The sequence below is a fragment of the Pteropus medius genome, unplaced genomic scaffold (assembly GCF_902729225.1).
Source record: "Pteropus medius unplaced genomic scaffold, Ma_sr-lr_union100, whole genome shotgun sequence".
Classification (NCBI taxonomy): domain Eukaryota; kingdom Metazoa; phylum Chordata; class Mammalia; order Chiroptera; family Pteropodidae; genus Pteropus; species Pteropus medius.
In genome coordinates this window covers 3888137-3907799 of record NW_024354499.1, presented here as the reverse complement: position 1 = coordinate 3907799, position 19663 = coordinate 3888137, and the positions used below count along the sequence as shown (strand labels likewise).

At 46.7% G+C, this 19663-nt stretch overlaps 1 protein-coding gene and 1 non-coding gene across 2 annotated transcripts in view; one reads left to right on the top strand and one right to left on the bottom strand.

Moving 5' to 3' along the window:
• The window catches only part of DYSF (dysferlin), a 187089-nt gene that overhangs the window by 132819 nt on the left and 34607 nt on the right, over positions 1 to 19663 (bottom strand). Inside the window, exons 6-15 of the mRNA XM_039852517.1 lie at positions 19333 to 19394; positions 18622 to 18775; positions 18041 to 18252; positions 16202 to 16330; positions 15701 to 15763; positions 15021 to 15071; positions 12398 to 12428; positions 11674 to 11789; positions 5490 to 5616; positions 3202 to 3305 (exon numbers count right to left, since the gene is read on the bottom strand). Coding sequence (XP_039708451.1) covers positions 3202 to 3305; positions 5490 to 5616; positions 11674 to 11789; positions 12398 to 12428; positions 15021 to 15071; positions 15701 to 15763; positions 16202 to 16330; positions 18041 to 18252; positions 18622 to 18775; positions 19333 to 19394 — 1049 coding nt within the window. The remainder of the gene's footprint in view (positions 1 to 3201; positions 3306 to 5489; positions 5617 to 11673; positions 11790 to 12397; positions 12429 to 15020; positions 15072 to 15700; positions 15764 to 16201; positions 16331 to 18040; positions 18253 to 18621; positions 18776 to 19332; positions 19395 to 19663) is intronic.
• LOC120594737 (5S ribosomal RNA) lies at positions 16744 to 16862 on the top strand. Its single transcript, XR_005650675.1, has one exon. It is a non-coding gene; the product is annotated as a 5S ribosomal RNA (ribosomal RNA).

Here is a 19663-nt window from a genome sequence, read left to right as displayed (position 1 = left end):
GTTCAGACAAGGAGGTCGAGCTGTGTAGATCATTAGGTAAGAGGTTGCTAGAAACAGGATATCCACACAGCACCAAGATATCACCCACAGATTACTTGCAAACTGCAAAGGAGAGCATGTACTTTGACGAAGGAGAGATCTGGAAACACCACCTTAACCACTGATGAAGAAGCAAGCTGACATTATTGCTTTCTATTGTGATGTAATATGATGTAAGGAACACTGTTGTTTAATCTAAGTGAAGGCCATGCCAGTGGGTGGGTGTTCACTGTACCATCCTTTTAACTTTTCTTTATGTTTTAAAATATTAAAAATAAAGTTACGAAATATGTCTATTACTTACCAAAAAACACTAGAAAAATAGTCACTAAACATGAATTTTGTATGGTGCTTTACAAGGAACTTTATTTTTACTTTTTTCTGTATTTTTTCTAAATTCCTTAATAAATATGTGCGTCAATAATAAAAGAAGAAAGAAAAGAAACATAAAAGAGGGGGAAAGGCAGTCTGAAGGTCTGAAGGTGGAAGGGGGAGAAAATATGTCCGTCTTAGGCCTTTGCATATTCAAGATGCGTATTCAAGACCCAGTTCCTGAAATCACACCGGGGCTTCAGCAGTGAGCCCCCCTGGCCACCCAGGTCCCTTCTCCGACCTCAGGAGTCCCTTTGGTGGTGAGCTAGGGAGGCAGACCCTGCTTCTTTCCAAAATGAATCTAAGAAGAGATTAAGTGAAAGGAAAATTGCAAAATGCTGTGTAAATGGGTACCCACACCACTTCCATCAGCACCCTCACCTTCTAGCGTTTACTGTTAATTTTTTTTAACTCCTCTCCAACTGTCCTGTACTGCTCCGTTGTCTCACCCCTCCCAGACTCTGTCTCCAGAGCAAAGGGGGAGCCAGCTGCAGGGTCCCCACCATCTATCCACCCAGCTCAGTCCTCAGCTCTCTCCTCTGCCCTGTTCCAATTTTCCTATTAACATCCAAGTTATCTGACTGAACCCCTACAATCCCCGTGCCACAGCAGACGAAACTGTCCAAAGGGTTGGTGGGTCCATGGAGGGCGCTGACCCCACCCTGCCAACTGCCTGAAGTCTACATAAAGCACAGAGGCTCCTCCACAGAGGATCCAGGAGCCAGCAGGAACAGAGTCTGTGCCCACCTGATTTGTCATTTTTCCAGATTTCCAGGCATTTCCGCCACAGTCTCTGCTCTGAGCTTATGGAGTAAATAAGAGTGGGTTCTTATTTCCCCACAAGTCAGAGAAACAGATGCTAACAAATACTGGGACAGAATGGAAAACGAGCCCTAAGAGAGCCATGCATACAACGCCTTGAGCCTTGAACTAGTCCATCGGGCTTGTCGGGGGTGTAGAAGCTGGACACCGAAAGATGCAACACTTTGGGGGGAAAGGCCAGAAAGGGCACCAGAGTGCATGCAGGGAAGTGTGAGGCAGGGAAGATGAGAGAGGGCACACGGCAACCATGTGATCTTCACGGTTTGTACTGTAAACAATAATATAAATGGAGCTACTTTAAAATGGAGCCAGAGCTGCCATGCCAGAAGAACTAACTACCTTTCGCATCTTATACTTCAAACCTTGGAACATTAAAACGGGACAAGACAACCTTTGGACCGGGCCTAAGCAAATTTGTGCCCCCCAAAACCTGCAAAGATAACAAGAAAGCAGTCATTATGACTACTAGACTGATGACTACTGGACTGAGAATAGAAACATTATTTAAAATTCACATCACTATGCTATGTTACTGTACCAATGGAAATGCCTACTTTCTCTTTGTGTGATTGTTCCCCTTCTCTTTCTCAGAAATATCCATTGCCTTCGTCTCCTAACCAGACATTATTTGGATTTCTACCTGAATCAGTGGTCCCCAAATAGCATGTCGATGCCAAAAAAAAAAAGAACGCTCGTTTGCCTCTCATTTTAAAAGCTCTTTTTATTTTTAAATTAATAGTACCCACACAAGGGCTCTGCCCAACTCCACGCTGAGCCCAGCTCCAGCGCTGCATCGCTGCACCTGCCCACTAGGGGCACTGTTTTCTCACTCGCACAAAGACTCTGTGGGCTAATACTGACCATGTAGATGAGGCTAGAAAGTTTGGGCAGAACCAGGCAGTCAGATTATACGTTTTAAACTTCATTGTACAGACAAGGCTGTGTTTTAGATTAATTATTCTGGTGGCTTTCTATGGGGAGAGTTCGAACAACGGAAGGGACCCCAGGTTGCTGTGTGGTCCTAGGAAGAGATGACAGTGGCTCTGGGGACAGAGAGAAGGGAAGGGCCTTGGGACGTGCTTGAAGTCAAGAGCTAGGGGTGGCATGTCTGATGTAGAGATATTTTTAAAAGAGGGAAAAATCAAAGTAGGCCTCGATTTTTTGCCTTTGATGGTGGTACCTGATTAGGATGGAGGCTCCTGGAAATGAGCAGTTTGGGGCAAAAGACTACTACCCTTACAAAGGTCCCAAGGGGCAGCATATAGAGATGCGCAGAGAGGCATGGGAGGTCTCAGATTGAAGGGAGGGTCAGAGTAAAACAGAGCTGTGGGAGTCCTCTGTGCAGAGATGACAGCTGAAGGCTGGGAGTGGCCAAGGCTGCCAAGGACAGCTGGTACAGTGTGCAGACAAACGCTGGGAGACACCAGTCTATATGGTGGGAGGCAGGAAGGGGCCCAAGCAGAAATCAGCAGGGGCTGCAGCAACAACCCTGCCTCTCTGCAGGAAGGTGGGCTGCAAGGAAGGGAGGAAGGTATCGGTGACCCCTAGTTTCCCCACCAGTGTGGCTTTTCTCTGCCCAACTCCTACTACAGATTTTTGTAAATAATCATCATGTTTTTATTACATATTTTTAAAGTTTCTCTGTCTTTATGGCTTTGAATCTAGCTTCCACTGAATTATTTAATTTTCTCGCAAATAGTCCTCTATCTATCCACTGTCCACTTGTCCTCCCCGTGTCCATCCACACCTATGTGTCTTTCTTGGACACCCCAGGCAGACCCGCCCACGTGTGTGTGCACTGCAGCCCAGAGAGCTGGGCATGTGCAAGCGTCTCACCTCTCATCCCACAATCAGCCCCATCTGTGCACACTCACCTCTGATGGGGGTGTCAAGGGCAGCACGTGTGCACGTCACCCCACCCCGTGCTCTGCCCTCCCACGAGAATCTTCCTGTATCTTTGCTCCTTACCATTTTCCCTGCGAAGCTGACCTCCATGAAGGGATCCACCAGGTTCTTCTTGTTACTGTCAAAGCCGAAGATCTGTTTCACGTTGTCCAACACGGCATCGTCCACTACAGAGAAGGATGTATGGGTCACTGGCAGCCTGCTGGCCCACCTCCAAGCTCCGCCGTTCTGCTCGCCTATCTATAAGCGGCCTCGGGACCCCCGGGAGACACCACGGCACCCGCGCAGCCCCGGGACACCCAGGAGGGAGGGCAGCCTCGGAACGGCAGCTCTTGAGGGCACCGCACCAGCTCCCCACCCAGCCCCCAACAGCTCGTCCACTGTCCCCCTGCTCTCCAAGGCTTTGGGAACAGGTCCACCAAAGTGATCCGTCAGGAATCTACATCAATATGGGCAGTAAACACTCTAGAAAAGGACTGGAAATTGTTGTAATATCCCATTTGGGTGTCTGTTTGACATTTTCCTTTATATTCATTAGCACAGTGGTTTACCTGAGGCTAACCAACAAGTTAATTCTGGGTATTTTTGTGCTCGCTTCGGCAGCACATATCCTAAAATTGTTTTTTAAAAAAAAAGAAACAAATTTTAATCTACATTACTCCAAACCAATATTTCACTAAATCAGCCATATTATTTATATATATGTATAGATAGATAAATATGTGTGTATGCTTTAATGTATACATACGTATGTGTTATGTATAAATATACATATGTATATGGATGAGAGAGAAAGGAAAGGGACAGTTGAAGATTATATGCTAATGTCTACATATATACAACAAAACAGAACAATTAATATTTATGTCTTATTTACCCACCTATTTGTTTTATTTATATTTAAACAATGTTGCAGAGAATTAAACATAGAGCGGCTTCACCTTGAGCGAAGCAAACATTTCTATTTCCCAGGCCCCCTTTCGAAGCTCACCAGCCTCACTCTGCATAGTTTTAACCAATAAATGCAACATGTTTTTTTAAGCATGTGTTTTAATGCCCATGTAATACCCATTACTTATTTAAAAGTTTTCTCCCTTCATCATGCATGATTTTGGTTCCAGTATGGCTGTACAGAAGGAACCCATTTCATTTATTGATGTTATTAGTCAAAGCAGAAACCCTCAAATAATTTGCTTCATGCAAATCTTGTAAACAGGGACCCATGTAGCAAATGTTCTCCATTGCTGTGAACAAGGAGCAGCTCGATCATGCCAATGCAAGCTCCAAAACAGTGGCTCACAGGCCACAGCACAACCAAACCACCTGGGGAGCCTTTAAAAACTACCAATGTGCAGCCTGGGTTGATACCCACAACTCTAGAATATCCAGTGTACTGTAAGTCCCCACTTAACGTCATCGATAAGTTCTGCGACTTAAAGTGAACCGACATATAAAAAAACCAGTTTTACCATAGGCCGATTGATAGAAACAAGAGTTAAGTTTGTATGGCATCTCATTGATGTTACAACGAAAGACATTGGACAAAACATTATTTGAGGAACTGCTCTAATTCCCCCAGCATTTACTGAGCACACTGGATGAGGCCCATACAGAAATAACCACTGTGATAAACCGGGCAGTGGCACACTAGCCTTCCTGGGAGGATGAGGACATGGCCACAGCTGGGGTGACCCACTATCCCAGTTTGCAGGGGACTGAGTGGTTTCCCAGGATGTAGGACTTTCAGGACTAAAACCAGGACAGTACAAGGCAAACTGAACACTGTTCTTCATCTGTGGAGACACCGAGCTCTACCAACATTTCAGAACCGCTTCTTCAGCCCAAGGTCTATCAACTTGCAGGTTGGGCTTCCTCGAGAAGGGAAAGAAATTCAATGAGATCCAACCCTGAGCACAAAACAGAGGGTCCGGATGGTGCTGACTCCCCATTGAGAACCAAGAAAATGGGTTCATAGAGGCTGAACAACCAGACTAGGCCTAGGAGGATGCTGAAATGGAGCCCAGGGACAGTTATTAGTCTCGATTTCTTGCACTTCTGTAACTCCACCAACATTTACATTACTTCTCATTCATTCTGATTGCTTTTCTGTTAAGAACAGCAAAAACTCTTAGGAGGAGTTTTTAAACCTAGAGAGGGGTTGAGGCTTCCCCAGAGGGCTGAGTGGAGGGAGAGTTGGGCTGGGCACTGATGCAACAGACCCAGGGGGTGAGGAAGTCAGGCCAAGGGGAGGCAGGGAGGGAGCAGAGGGCAGCCCCTCCATCTCCTTCCCCCCAGGGAGCTGACCTGGCCCAGTCCAGGGTGCCCCCTCCTACCCAGAGTCCCAGACTCACTCTGTGGTAAGTCCTCGGCCCTGAAGATCCTCAGGCAGAAATGTGCTCCTCGAAGGGCCACGCCAGTCGGCCTGAGCAGGTTGCCTTCTATGTCCTCCTTGTCTTCAGAGGGGTCTTTCCTCTCCAGCTAAAATGCAAACCAAAGATGATTCCTTAAAGTGCTCTCAAACACAACATTTTCCCTTCCACAACCAACAGCACTGAAATGGTGCATTTCGAAGAAAAGCAGGTCTCGCCCTGGGGCTTACTAGCATGCGATCTCAGGCTGGTTCTTCACCCTGAGACTCTGCTTCCTCACCTGGGGAGTGGAGACGAAGGTATCAACCTCACAGGCTATTGGGAAGATCGACTTTAATACTGATGAAAATGCATGTGGCACACGGTGGGCATTCAAGAACCTTAATCATCTTCCCACTCCACCCGTTTGAAAATAGTGCAAAAGCGACATGTCTAAGCTGACTGCTCTGTCTTCAGTGATGTCTGTTCATACACTCAATGTGTATTTACCGAATGACTATTAAGTGTCAGCATGGTGCCGAAGGGCCAAGGATGCAACAGTGAACATGATGGACAGAGGCCCTGGCCCCACGGAGTTCACCATCCTGCAGGGGAAGCAGACCTTTAAGCAAGGTCTTTTTCTCCCATTCCACTGACTGGATTACAGACCTGATGATGGGAACTGGAGCGAACATCTTGAACCATGAGGAAAGCTGCACGATGAAGATGGTAGAGCACAGACCAGGAGCCCAGGTCTCTCATCATTGGGGAAGCACTGTGCCTATTCTGGACTGCCTACCCAGGCATTTAGGAGGGAGAGAAATAAACTTCCGTCTACCTTAACAACTATTTGAGGTATCTTCGTTACAGCAGCTGAACCTGTATCTTAATTCACAGGGGCCCAGATAAGAGATGATGGGAGCCTGACCTTGGACTCTGGTCTTGGGATGAGAAAGAGGAGAAGCATGCACTGAGGCTGTCATGCCAACAGTACTGGCCATTTGTGTGCATGTGGACCGACAGATGTTGGACTGAGGGATGAAGAATGAAACTCGGGCCTCTGGCTTGGGAAACGAAGTGGAAGACGGTGCCATTTCCTAAGAGGTCACCTAACACAGGATGGGAAGCAGATGTGAAGGGGCAGCAGATAATATTGGGTTTTCATATATTAAGTTAGAGGCGCCTAAGAGACATGTTAATGTGGCTTTGTTACAAGGCAATCGAACCTGTGTCTGGAACTCAGATGGTCCAGGCTGGAGATAAGCACTTCAGGAGTCTCAGGTGGACAGAGATGGGCTCCTCAATAGTAAGGGTCAAGGATACAGCAAAGAGGCAGGCAGAGGAATTCTACTGAACCATTGCATTTGAAGGATCCCTTTAAAACGGGCAGGGGCAGAGGCAGAAAGAATCACTAACGCTAAGGTAGGAGAGAGTTTCAAATAAGACCCAGGCTCTGGAATCAAACACTGTGGAGCAACGGAGCAGATGAATGACAGAGAAGTACTCCTGAGAGCTGGCAAAGGGTGACCGTTAAGTGAGTCACCGTTTCAGGGAGGAGAGTTGGTGGGTATAATACTGAAAAGCAGAAAGAATGAGCAGCTGGTAAACGTGCAGCGAAAGGGACCCTTCCCAGAAGCTGATGGCACCTGGAGGGAAGGTGAAAGCAGCTTGGAGAGGAGGAGTGGGGAGAAATGAGTGACGGCGAGTGCGTCTTAAGACAGGGAAACCTTGAGCCTGGCACAGATGAAAGGGCAGGAGCCAGAGGAGAAGGGCAAGAAAAGAGACCGGGAAGAGAATGTAGAAAAAGATGACAGATGACAGAAGACCGCACATGGCGAAGGAGATGAGGGGTGTGGAAAAGGTGGAAGACAAATGAAGACGGGCCATGAGCTGAGGACTGAGGGAGATTCAGGAGCCCATGCCGATCACCGCTGTGCAGTCTGACTCTCTAAGGGAGGCTGAGCTTGGAGCTCAGGAGAGAGAGGCAAGTTGAGAAACAGCTACTGCAGAGGAATGGGATAAAAATTAAACGGCACCCAAGGAAAAGAGGATGTTGGCAGCACTCACGTCAACCAGCACCTCCCGGTGATTTCTGCCACCAAAGTGACCAAGTAACGGTGTGGACAGTGTGTGGGGGTTGGGACACGAGGTACGTGGGAGACCCAGGGTCTAGTAAGAACATAGTGAGAATTAGGATCATGGGGTCCAGGCTGGAAGAGGAGGAGGGAGTGACAGGAGGAACCCGATGGACAGGAAAACCAAGAGGGGTCAGGGATCTGTAACTTCGGCAGGACAAGGGAGGGAAAGAGGCAGAAAGACCCTGGTGAAGAGAGGGATTTCTGAGCTCAGGATCTCAAAGGAAGTAAGACCAGATGTTGAAGGCTCATCGATGAGGACACGTCACACCTCAGAACGATGGCAAAGGTGAGAATCTGCAAGGAAGGACCCCCCTGGACCAGCTCTGCCGGGGGTGGGTAACAGCCGAGAGAGCCAGAAGAGGGGGGAATAACCAGTGAAGCAGCCCTCGAAGGAAGAGACAAAACCGAAGTGGGGAAGGGCTGCTGTGGCCGGGGCGCAGCAGAGAGAAACCAAAAGATGGGATTTTGATCTCCAGCACTTCCCATTGATCTTCTCCTAGCGTCCCCATCTCTATTACCCATCTTTTATTGCATGCTGTCTACTTTTTCCATTAAAGCCCATATCGTATTAATCACAGTTATTTTAAATACCCCCTCTGCTAATTTCTGCAATTCTGTCATATCTGAACCTGTTTCTAACAGCTGCTTTGTCTCTTCAGAGTGTCTTTTTGTTGCCTTTGACATGTCTTGCATATTTTTTAAAGCAAGATGTTGTGTTAAGTAATTTGAGGTAAACACGACTTTAGCATGAGAATTTATGGTAATATGGCTAGGAAGGGAACTGTGTTTGATGTTTGCTGTAGATACAGGTGGCAGAAGCTTCAAACTCCTCTAGTATCTAGTTTTTGCCTTCCCTCCGTATTTTGGGCTTCCCCAAGTATACGAGTCTGTATGTCATATGTCACAGCTCTTTCAGCAGTAGTCCACTGTTGTCTCATGGAGGCCCTGCTGGTGTGGGGTAAGGGCTGGGAAGGGGAGCATTGTAAGCTAATGAAATCCCTGAACCCTGGGGCTGTGGCCCTCACAACTGCTTCTCCAGTGGGCCAGCTTTTCCTTCTGCCTCCTGTTCCCTTCCCTGCCTACAGCATCCTCGACCTACCTCTGTGCAGTTCTGATCCCTGCTGGGTCTGGTTTTCTCCCCCCAGAGGGGAGACAGGAAGGCCTGAGGGGCTGGAACTGGAGAATGCCCATTCCCTTCCTGGGATAAGGCTCTGGCATAGTCTCCTTCCTCCGGAGAGTAGGTCTTTGTTATGAAGAAGGCTCTGGGTGAATTTTACAAGGGTTACTACTCCTCCCAGAGACCTGAGCAGAGTTGGAGCAGAATATAGGGGCTTCTCTCTGAGCTGGTTTGAAGAGTGGCTTCATCAGGGAAAAACAAGGTTCCAATTAATAGGAAGAGGGGAGAGGATTGTTTTACAAAAGGATAATAGATTCAGAGATGCCTCATGGAAACAGCAAGAAGGTGCAACGGTGGAGAGACAGGCTACGGAGGGGCAGGGCTGGAGTGCTTGGGACGAGAGGGCAGGGACAGGTCCCTGGGGTGGGGCTTGTCCACCTGAGCTCCATCAGCCCCTGCACAGTACCCTGGGTTCTCCCTCCCCTAATTTTTCCACCACGGCTTCCCGAGTTCTTGTCATCAGTCAGCTCCTCATCCTTGACATCCTCATGGGACTTCCTCTGTCTGCACTCGGCTTTCCCCAGGGAACTCCACCCCTCACCGCCCTCCTGCATCTCCCACTCCTTCCAGCCATCTCAGGCTCCCTCCGAGAGAGGGCCGCACCTTGCAGCTGCCCCCACCACCACGTCACCATCTCTCCTTTCTGGAAGTCCACATCACGCATGTGTACCACTCTCTCCTCCGGTTCTCACTGTCATCCACCAAGACAAGGACACGTGCTCACCTTGCCTTGACGATTTCAGTGCCTGCCTCACCATCTGCCTACCTGACCTCCATCCAGTTTTAATTCTCCCATAAAGATAATCAACATCCATGTGGACAAGTCATTTACCAACACAATTCCTTCTCCTCCACCAATGGCACCTTAATCTCCCCTCCCTTTCTGCTGCTAGAGATATAGCCATATCTCCAACCTGCAGCTGAGGTCAGAGTTACATCAGGATCCCTCCCCAAAGCCACTAAAATGAAAAACAGCCTTAAACAATAGCTTTGACATAATGAAGCAGTTTTGTGGTTTAAAACTTCTTGCTAAAGCGGAAAATAAGGGGGCTAGGGAAAGTCCCCAACATAGGCATGCCCAGAAGGACAGCTGATGTGACCTAGAATTCGCCTTTGCTTCATTGTGTGATCATTATCATAAATTAGCATTATGGTTAAGCCTGTACCCATCATGCATCTGATGCCATGACTATTCCGAAAAGCCCAAACGTGGTAAGAAAAGGGGCGTCTCCTTAATTCCAGAAAAAAAAACACCTTCTTTCCACGAAGTGACCACCCAAAATCGTGAATATTCCACCCCTTAATTAGATGAATGGGTAAAATCCCCAAACCCACCACAGATGGGGCGGCTCTCCCTTGAGCCTGACCGCTCTCCATCTGAGGGTGGACTTTCACTTGGCAGAAGTCTTTGGGACTGACCGCTTTCGGCAGCTTGCTCTCCCTTTTGAGAGTGAGCTTATTTTGTCTCCAACGCTGACTGCTCCTGGCAGCCTATTCTCCCTTTTAAAAGTCTATTTTAGCTTTTAATAAAGCTAGCTTGCATACAGTTAATTTCTGAGCATCTACCTTCAATTCTTTGTCGACTGAACACCAAGAACCGAGGTCCAGGAGTTCGAGGACTCCCCAGAACTGCAACACAATCACTCAGAACCATTCCTCTAGCAAAATCTGAACCACTGAAACCCTTCTCAGAAGACAGTTTATAACCTATCTGCCTCCTCCAACCCTGACTCACACAGAGCAAGGCACCCAACACAGAGCCTGGCACATAGCAGGTGCTCAATAAATATGCATTCTCTATTCTTTGTCCTCTTCATAAGCTCTAGGCCCTATCTTCCTGCATCCTCCCTGCCTGAGCCATCAGCCATGTCCAGATGCCCTGGCCACCTCGGCCCTGTGCTTCCACCACTCCTGCCTTAACCATACCTGACACCTCCACCATCCACCCACCTTCGTTCCACTTCTAAGCCACTGAGTATTTTGAGGCTCTACCACAAAGTCTCTGACCCAGAGCGGGCACTCTCGTGTCTGCTCAGAAATCTTCCTGTTTATATCTAATGAACCCCCTCATTCCTCTCCTACAAATACTCTAAACTTCTCCTCTCCCCAAACAAACAAAGAGGCTCATAGTTCCCCAACTTTAAACACCTTTCTCATGCCACCACCTCCACTTATGACTTTACTTCCTGACCTGTAAAGGTGATAACGACATATTCTTAAGTGACATAATTCAGGCTATGATATGTAGGGAATGATCTCACTTCTGCAGAACTGAAATTCACGCAACAGATTCACAGTTGCCTGAGGCAGGAGGTGGGGGAGCGGGGTAAATGGGTGAAGGTGGTTAAAAGCTACAAACTTCCAGTTATAAAATAAATGAGTCCTGGGGATATAATGAACAACATGGTGACTATAATTAACACTGCATTGTATATTTGAAAGTTGCTAGAGTGTAGATCTTAAAAGTGCTCATCACAAGAAAAAGACTTTTTTTGTAACTATGTAGGATGACAGATGTTAACTAGACTTACTGTGGCAATCATTTCACAATGTATACAAATATCGAACCATTATGTTGTGTACCTGAAACTAATATGTTATATGTCAATTATACCTCAATTAAAAAATTATTTAAAAAACACGCATGCATATCCACGGGAGGATATGCAAAAAGATATTAATAACAGCTCTCTAAGTGGTAGAATTATGAGTGATTCATTTTTTATTTATACTTTTCCACATATTCTACATTTCTCATAATTACTATATATTCTTTTAAATCAGAAAAACTAAAGTTGATTTTTGTTTGTCTGTTTGGTCCTCCACTACCAGGGGGAGGTGCTGTTGGGAAGACCCAGGAAAATGTACTCACAGGTGCTTCATCCCCAGGCCCCAAAACACAAAGGCTTGCTTTCAGGTAGCCTCTGGCCCCAGCAGAGAAATCGTCAGGGTCTGAGAGCAGCAGCCATTTCCTAAGATAGGCATGTCCTAAGAGAGACAACATCCACTGGTGACCACAAAATTGGCAGGACCCAAGCCTGCAACCACATCCAGGAGCTTGGGGAAGACTGTATTTGGGTGAGATGAAGGACTAGCCCACTGAGACATGGGGGCAGGGCTCAATTTCTTGAATAAAAGATACAAGTGCCCATGTAGCTTTCAGTCAGAAATGTTCATAGGAACCCCTGAGAAGGCAGCCAACAACCGACCCAAGGCCATTTACCCTCTCTCGGGAAGTAACCAGAGCAAAGCAGAAACCAGGGTGTGGACAAATCCTAGACTTGCCATGCAAGACCTTCCCCAGTCTGAGTAACCCCAGCCTCCAGCCACCCTTGCTTCAGCCTTCCAGATCTAGTATTCCCAACTGAGCCAGCTGAGACCCTCCTGAGGGTTTGAGCTCCCTGAGGGCCTGTTTCACCCAGAAGGTGAAAGCCTACCCTCCCTTCATCCCTGCAGCTCTCACCTCCAAAATCAAACTCCACCTCTAAATTCTAAAACCCCCCAAAAGGCAAGTGAGTGTCCCAAATGGGTGTCCCCAAGCAGCCACCAGACCCAAAGTGCAAGGATATGGCCAAAGTGATGAAAACGTCACTCACGGGGCTCTCTGTAAATGGTACCCACGTCCATCTGAAATCAAACAGAGAAAACACAAATTGAACTCTTGCCCCCAGAGTGGTACATAAAGTGTGGTCCATTATATCATACCATTAAAAATCATGTTTTGAAGGGAGAGCCCTTCTAGTTGCTAAATGGGATGCTTCCTGATTCATGAATGACTTAATAAAGCCAATTAGATCTTCAGGGCGGGGGGTGGGGGAGGATCATGTTCTGAAGAATATTTGAAGACGTGAGGAGATATTCATCATTTGACATTGCATGGAAAGTGGAATACGTTTGGACTGAAGTTTGGTAAATTATATCTGTGCATAGAAAAGAAAGAGGAAAGAAAATACAACGAAACAGTAACTATGCTGTCCCTGGGTGGTAGATCTGGGTGTTTTTTATTTTTATTCTTCCTTGTACTTTATAATTTTCTATTTAAAGAAATCATAGATTAGTAGGGTGTCTATTTTGGGGGGAGGTTATGGGGGATGGGCAAGGGATATATGGGAACTCTACACTTTCACTCAATTTTGCTGTGAACATAAAACTGCTTTAAGAATTTTTTTAAATCATAGATTACTTTTATAATTAGAAAAAATAATAATTTTTACCTTGTGGACAAAAAAGAGGGTCATGTACTAAACCTGACAAACTCAGGGGAGGCCAGCATGGTGGACTCTACAAACTCAAGAGACCAAAAGTAACCACATAGGATTGTCTGAACATAAAAATCCCTAACTGTCGCGGTGGACAGTCACATCCTAGGCCTGTAGCTTCCTTGACAATGGTCAATCTTTACCTTAAGTGGGCCCGAATATGGTCTTTGTGCACCTAAGATAACATACCCTTGGAATCAGAGTAATCTTTTCCAAACCTCTCAGGGCACAACTTCCTGCACCAGAGCACAGAACCCCTCTCTGTTATCTTGTTACCTAAATACCATCTCTATGTGCTCTAAATGTTAATTATCAATTATCCTGTACCCACCAATGTAAAAGAAGTATGTGTCTCTCCATTTTACTTTTTATCCAATCCCAGAGATTTGTTCCACTTTGCTTTCTCCCACCTTCTTAATTGACCACCACTGGATTTCAACACCTCCTCCGTTGATTCTAATGTATAAAATAAGCTGCAAAACTGCCATTTTCTTGAGCATTTTCTTAATTTGTTGAGATTTCACTTTCTGGCAATTGTCATCAGTTTGGTTCAAACAAACTCCAAAAATTCTCTACAGGTTTAGACATTTCTTACATCAACAACCTTAATTTTAGAGTTCTCAGAACAAGAATGTGTTTCAAAGATTAGAGTCTCTAAACATAATTAAGATCCCATTTGTTACAGAATGACTTAGGCTCAAGCCTATTCCTTTTAAAACTGCTTCTCTAGGAAAAAAGAGTTTTCTATCTTGTGACTCAATTCCCAGAAAGGGGATCATATTTTATTTGGAGAGTAGGGGAGGTTAATATATGCCTGTGCCCTTTCTTTCCATTTGATAAGTGCTTGAAGATTCTAAAGTGAGAAAATCATTACGAATTATATTAGAACACCATTCACGAAGGTCTCCATTGCTGGTTGCTGTTACTTTATGTGGCCTGTTAAAGCCATTCTATGAGCTGAATTGTACGGTCAGTTTTCCGTTCTCTATAAGGGACTGTTCCCTTCTGCACTGTCTGGGACAAAGGAGCGGGGAAGGCTCCCCACTCTCTCCACTGCCCCCCACCCCACCGCTCACTCTACTTCTGGAGCCCACTCCCAACCCAGAGTCAGGCACAGAGTGCCAGCGTCATGCTGGCCCAAGACAGTCAGCTTAGGAGGACACTGCCTAAACTCAAACACACGGCCTTCCCAATTAAAATAAGAAGCTTAACACCTGTGTTGGAAATAAAGGAAGAGATTTCCCTTCTCTCTTTTTGTCAGAACATTTACCTTTAAAACTTATAAATGCAAATACTTTCTCTGTCTCTTCGAAATGGATTTTTTTTAGAAACTAAATAAGCCTTTTCATCGGCTTTATGACCCAGAAGTGTCTTTCTCAAGGCTCTCCTTGTGTCTGTGTGAAAGGAGAGGCTAACTTCAGTGCACACTTTGCTCCAAGTTGTAAAACTACCTCCTCTCATAAAAATTCGAGCTTGTTTCTTGTTTTTTCCTCTGGATAAAAGTCAGTCAACTAATACAGACGTCACCTCAATTACCAAGCAAACTCAGGATGAACTATGTATGACCATGGGGGCTGTCAAGTCCTCTTACTTGAGGACTACTTACTCTTTATCTTGAGAACACGTATGGAATGAGTTATATCTGCTTGGCTACATAAAAAGATTTCTTTTTGTCTTTACAGTCTCTCTGTGGATTGCCTGTGAAGCACACCACATTCTGGTTTAATGCTTATTCGTTAATAAAAGTGTTCTCTTTCTCTACTGTCTTTGTGGAGAGGATTTCTAGGCTGGAAGAAGATTTTGTTTTGTTTTGTTTTGTTTTGTCTATTAATTATATTTCACCAACACAGACCAAGACAGACAGGATCTCTGGAGTGCCAACCCTGGCACATTATCCACAGGGCCTCCACTAACTCGGATAAGGGAGAAGTGACTGACTTCATAGAAAATAAACAATTACCCGGAACTCCCCGATGAGAGCATCAGTCCTGAGGGAACGGGAATCTACCACCTGGAGGGAAAAAATAAAATAAAACTCTCATTCACAAGTAAATGTTCGCCCAGACCAGATCCAACCCGATAGCTCTTCCCTCCCCTACTCCATTCCAGAAATTGTTCTAAGCCATGTTTAATCATCACAAGAACCCTATCAGTAGGTGCTATTATTATCTTCATTTTACAGATAAAGAAACAGAGGCGAAGAGAAATTACAGAATTATAAACCCCTAAATGACAGAGGCAGAACAAGAACCCAGACAGTTTGGCTCCAGAGTCCATACGTTTAACCACTTAACTATATTGCTTTTTGGAGGAAAGAGGCCCAGAAAAAGAAAATCTTGTCCAGAAGCAGGCACATGGACAAACAAAATAAGATGAAAATTAAAGTACCGATCACAACAATGACCTCAGGACCCTGACCCAAGGCACCTATGGGTGCTGAGCAGCAGGGTCTCCTGACTCGGCCGCTGCCTCCATCTGAGCTGTGGAAGGCACGTCTGTGACCAGCAGAACTGTGGGGTGAGCTGTCTGTATCGCTCATACCCCGAGCCTGAAGGCTTCGGTCGCACACACACCCACACACTGACAGGCATGTGCCTGTACACTCAGCCCACAGAGAAGGCTTGGATAGCTGAGACGTACCGTGATAAAGATGGGCTCATCAAACAGCTCCGCTGGAGAGTCAAACACGTTGAAGAAAAGAGTCTGTTGGTTCAGGGCAAAAGGGAGATGAGTGAGTGACTGCTAACCCTCAGGCCAGGGAGAGGGTCAGCCACCACCCACGGCCTTTGGGTCTGGCCCACACAGACAGCGTGGAGTGAGCTCAGCCCAGCACTGAGCTTTGGGGACCTGACAGATTCTGAGACTTTCCTCCCCTGACCTCACAGAGGCTGTCATCTCAGGGATGGGGGTGGGTGGCTGGCTCTACAGAATGACGAGGATGTGGAGCAGTAGGAGCCCAAGGCAGGAATAAGAGCTAGGACCCTCTCTCCACTACTTCAGATAGCCACTCAGGACCTGGCGCATCTCTCAAACCAAAGTAAGCACCACACGGAAAAACCGAGTGAATGGCCAGGCTCTGCCGTGTGCTCCTAATTCAGAAGGCCCACCCAGGTCCTGGTCCCAATACCCAGTGTCTCCCACCTCATTGAAGAGTGGGCTGTTTCCTTTGTGGATCCGCGTCCGTTTGGTCTGCCCGGCAGCAGTGACCTTGACCACAGGCTTGATGTTTACTCCAGGCAGCTGGCGCCCTTCAATCACCTGGATCCTGATCTGAAAGCCAGGAGGGCACATGAGCAGAAGGAAGGGGGAAGTGGGCCATCCTCCGCTCCGGCCACCACCCCAAGAGACCATCCTCACTGCTGGCTTCTTGGGAACAGTATTAAAAAGATTTAGAAGAGCATTTTAGAAACAATCGTATTTTCCCGCCAATGTCCCTTACACCTATAAAATCCCATCGTTCCACAGAAGAGCCGGCAGGCTACCCCCAGGTGAGCTACTAGCATTAAATCCCAGGGTTGGGCCAAGGATCCAGCCCCCTGTTCACTTCACTCAGCCACTGGCACCTCAGGCCCTTTGACGCCAACATTTTTAAGCAGCTTGAACATTCTTCACTGACCATTCCTTCGGAGGTCAAACTTAAATAGTGAAGTGATCCTTCTTTATCCTTTATAAAATGCAATCCTGTCTACAGCCATGCTACCCTGAACACACCTGATCCCTTCTGATCTCGGAAGCTAAGTAGGGTCGGGCCTGGTTAGTACTTGGATGGGAGACCACCTAGGAAGACCAGGTGCTGTAGGCGTAAAAAAAAAAAACAACAAAAAACAGATGCAATGCTGTCTTACATTCTGAGAAACAAATTAAGAGTCTTCTCCACTGAACTACAAGTAAATGAAGGTTTCAAGAATATCTGTACTTCTGAATTTAGGCAAAATATTTAAAAATATGAAAATTTGAAATATGATAACAATTTTTGTAGAAAAATAATATTTACTGGTTCTAATTTCTAAACAGCAGTTATTTATTGGCCAACTCTTTTTTTAGAAATAGCATACTATAGAAGAATATATTATTAATTACAATGGGAAAGTAAGTGATTTATCCAAATGTTCTACAATAAACATATATTGATTTTCCAAGGATAAAAAAAGTAATAATAATAATATAATATGTTAGAATTTTGTCTTTCAGGGAAACATAGTGGTTATAGCTAGGACTTTGGCTTAAAATACCATGACTTAGAACTAAAATATATTTTTACAATTTATTGCACTTAATAAAGATTCAAGTTTCCTATTTTTAACTTTAAAAGTAGTTCTAAAGAGTTAAATATCACTAAATGCAACTATATCAAAAGGAAAATTTTTGTGCCAAAGAAAAAGAAAAAGCAAAGGACCAAAATTAAAAGGCAAATAAAATGAGATGAGCTTTTGGATAAAAATATGTCAAAGGGTTAATATTAGTTTTATTCTCTGAAGAGATTGAACAAATTCAAATTTGGAAATAAGGAAGGGCATGGACATAGAGAGAAAAAAAAGCTAGACAGAGCTTCTTAGATCAGGGGATCTTGTTAAAATGCAGATTCTGATTCATCAGGTCTGGGGTTCTGCATTTCTAACAAGCTTCCAGGTGATGCTCACACGGCTGGTCCAAGGACCACACCTCGACTAGCAGGAAGTAGCTAGCCAGAGAAACTCTGGCTGGGAAACAGATAATAGATGTCAAGCTATGCTGAATCTCTGCAGTGGCTCCTCTTTTTTCAAGAGCAAAACGAGAGGCTGGGCGGAGGCTTGTTCTGAGGCTCCAAAATGTGAACTGCCCATTAGGCATCTGTTCAGGTCCCAGGGAAACCAGACTCCCACCTAAGAGAGGCTTGAGCGTCTTCCCTGAGGCTGGACAGACAGGCAGGCACTTGGCAGTATGGCACTAGCAGCTGCTGACCCACGAAAGGAGGAGACTGTGGTCAGAGTTGGCCGTCACCTGGAAGTCCTGTGGCTTGTCCGACAGCAGCTTTCTAGGCGTGGGTGTGCTTCTCTTCCTTTTACTCCCAGGGTGGTACGGGGGAGGATGGGAAGGTGGCTTCTTTGGGGTGGTGGGAGCACCCGGGCCTGCGACACCACTCTGGTCCAAGAATGGCTCTGACTCATCTCCCGTGAGCCCTTGCTCCTCGGCGTCCTCCTCTCCTCCGGTGTCTGGGAGGAGAGGGTGCTAATGAGGTCTGGGTCCCTCTGGCCCTGCCCTTGGGACCCAGCCCAGCCCATGGAGTATCCAAAGGGCATGAGCATCAAGACCCACCACACACCTCCCTGCCCCTCTCCTTCGCTCATCGATGAGAAAGGGTGGATGAGGAAGAAAGAAGAGAAGCTTCCAACAGCTAAAATTGGGGGCAGTCAGTCCAGTTAGTCAACAGGAAGGAAGCAATGGCCCCAGCCCTCCCCACCATGTCCTGCAGGGGGAGCCCCTCTGGCCACCTCGTCCCACTCTTGTGAGCTGACGATGGCGGAGATGAAATGGTTACGGGTGGCAGGATTAAGATCAGGACAGCCCTGGCTGTGTCTCACCCACGGGGGCCAGCCACTTCTTTCCAGAGTGTCTCGTGTCCACGGTGCTGTCACTGAGCAGGGACCAAGTCTCGGCCCGGCTCTGTCCCCCACCTAGCACGTGGGCAGGGCACAGCCCCAGGAGGGGAGGAGGGAGCTGGGTGAGGAAAGCCAGCTAGCGCACCCCCACTCAGTGCTGCTCTCCTCACCCATCCCAGCCTAACACAAAGCTCAGGAACAATTGCCATGTCTGTCAGGAACTGTCTCTTTCAACACCTTCCAGACAAGACTGGTAATTTGTCACTTCTAGGAGCCTCCCCTGAGTGGCACAAACCTAATTCTGTCAGATCCACCTCAAAAGTTGTCACAGAACATTCCGGGTTCTCCACACTCCCTGCCCTGTGTCACCAGAAGCACCTCTTCTCCCCACCTCGACCTATACTCCAGTCCAGAGTGATCTCCCTATCCCCACGTTCAGAGAGTGCCGAGCCCCAACAAGATGGACCTTGCTCTGCCTCCCTCACCAAGAGTCCCACACAGGGCTAGGCTCCAGAACAGGCCTAGAACATTGTCTCATAAGACAGAGGCTGCTCTGATTTAATACTGTGTTTGCCTCTAGGTCACTTCACCATGAGACAATTACAGGGCATGAGCATCAAGACCCACCACACACCTCCCTGCCCTGTTCTGGCGAGTCTTTGCCTGGCCCATCTGTTGTAGCTTCCTGCATACCCCATCAGGTTTCCACGCCCAGCCCCGCGCTGGTAAGCCAACCGCTCTGGACATGGTCTTCACTTGACAAGCCCAGCAGAGGCAAGTGAAGGGGCCTGAAGCAACCTTGGGACTTAGCTGACTGTCTGCTCTTTTTACAAATGATAAACTGCAGGCCCAGAGAGGGAGAGTAGTCAACCCAAAGTCACACAGCTACTTGCTGTCAAAGGCAAGCCTGGAACTCATGTTCCCTGACTTCAACGTAGAGATCTTTCAAAGAAAATCCAACTCTTTTGTCACTTTTCATCACCAAAGGCCTACTGGATACCAGGGCAGGGAAGCTTTAGTCTCT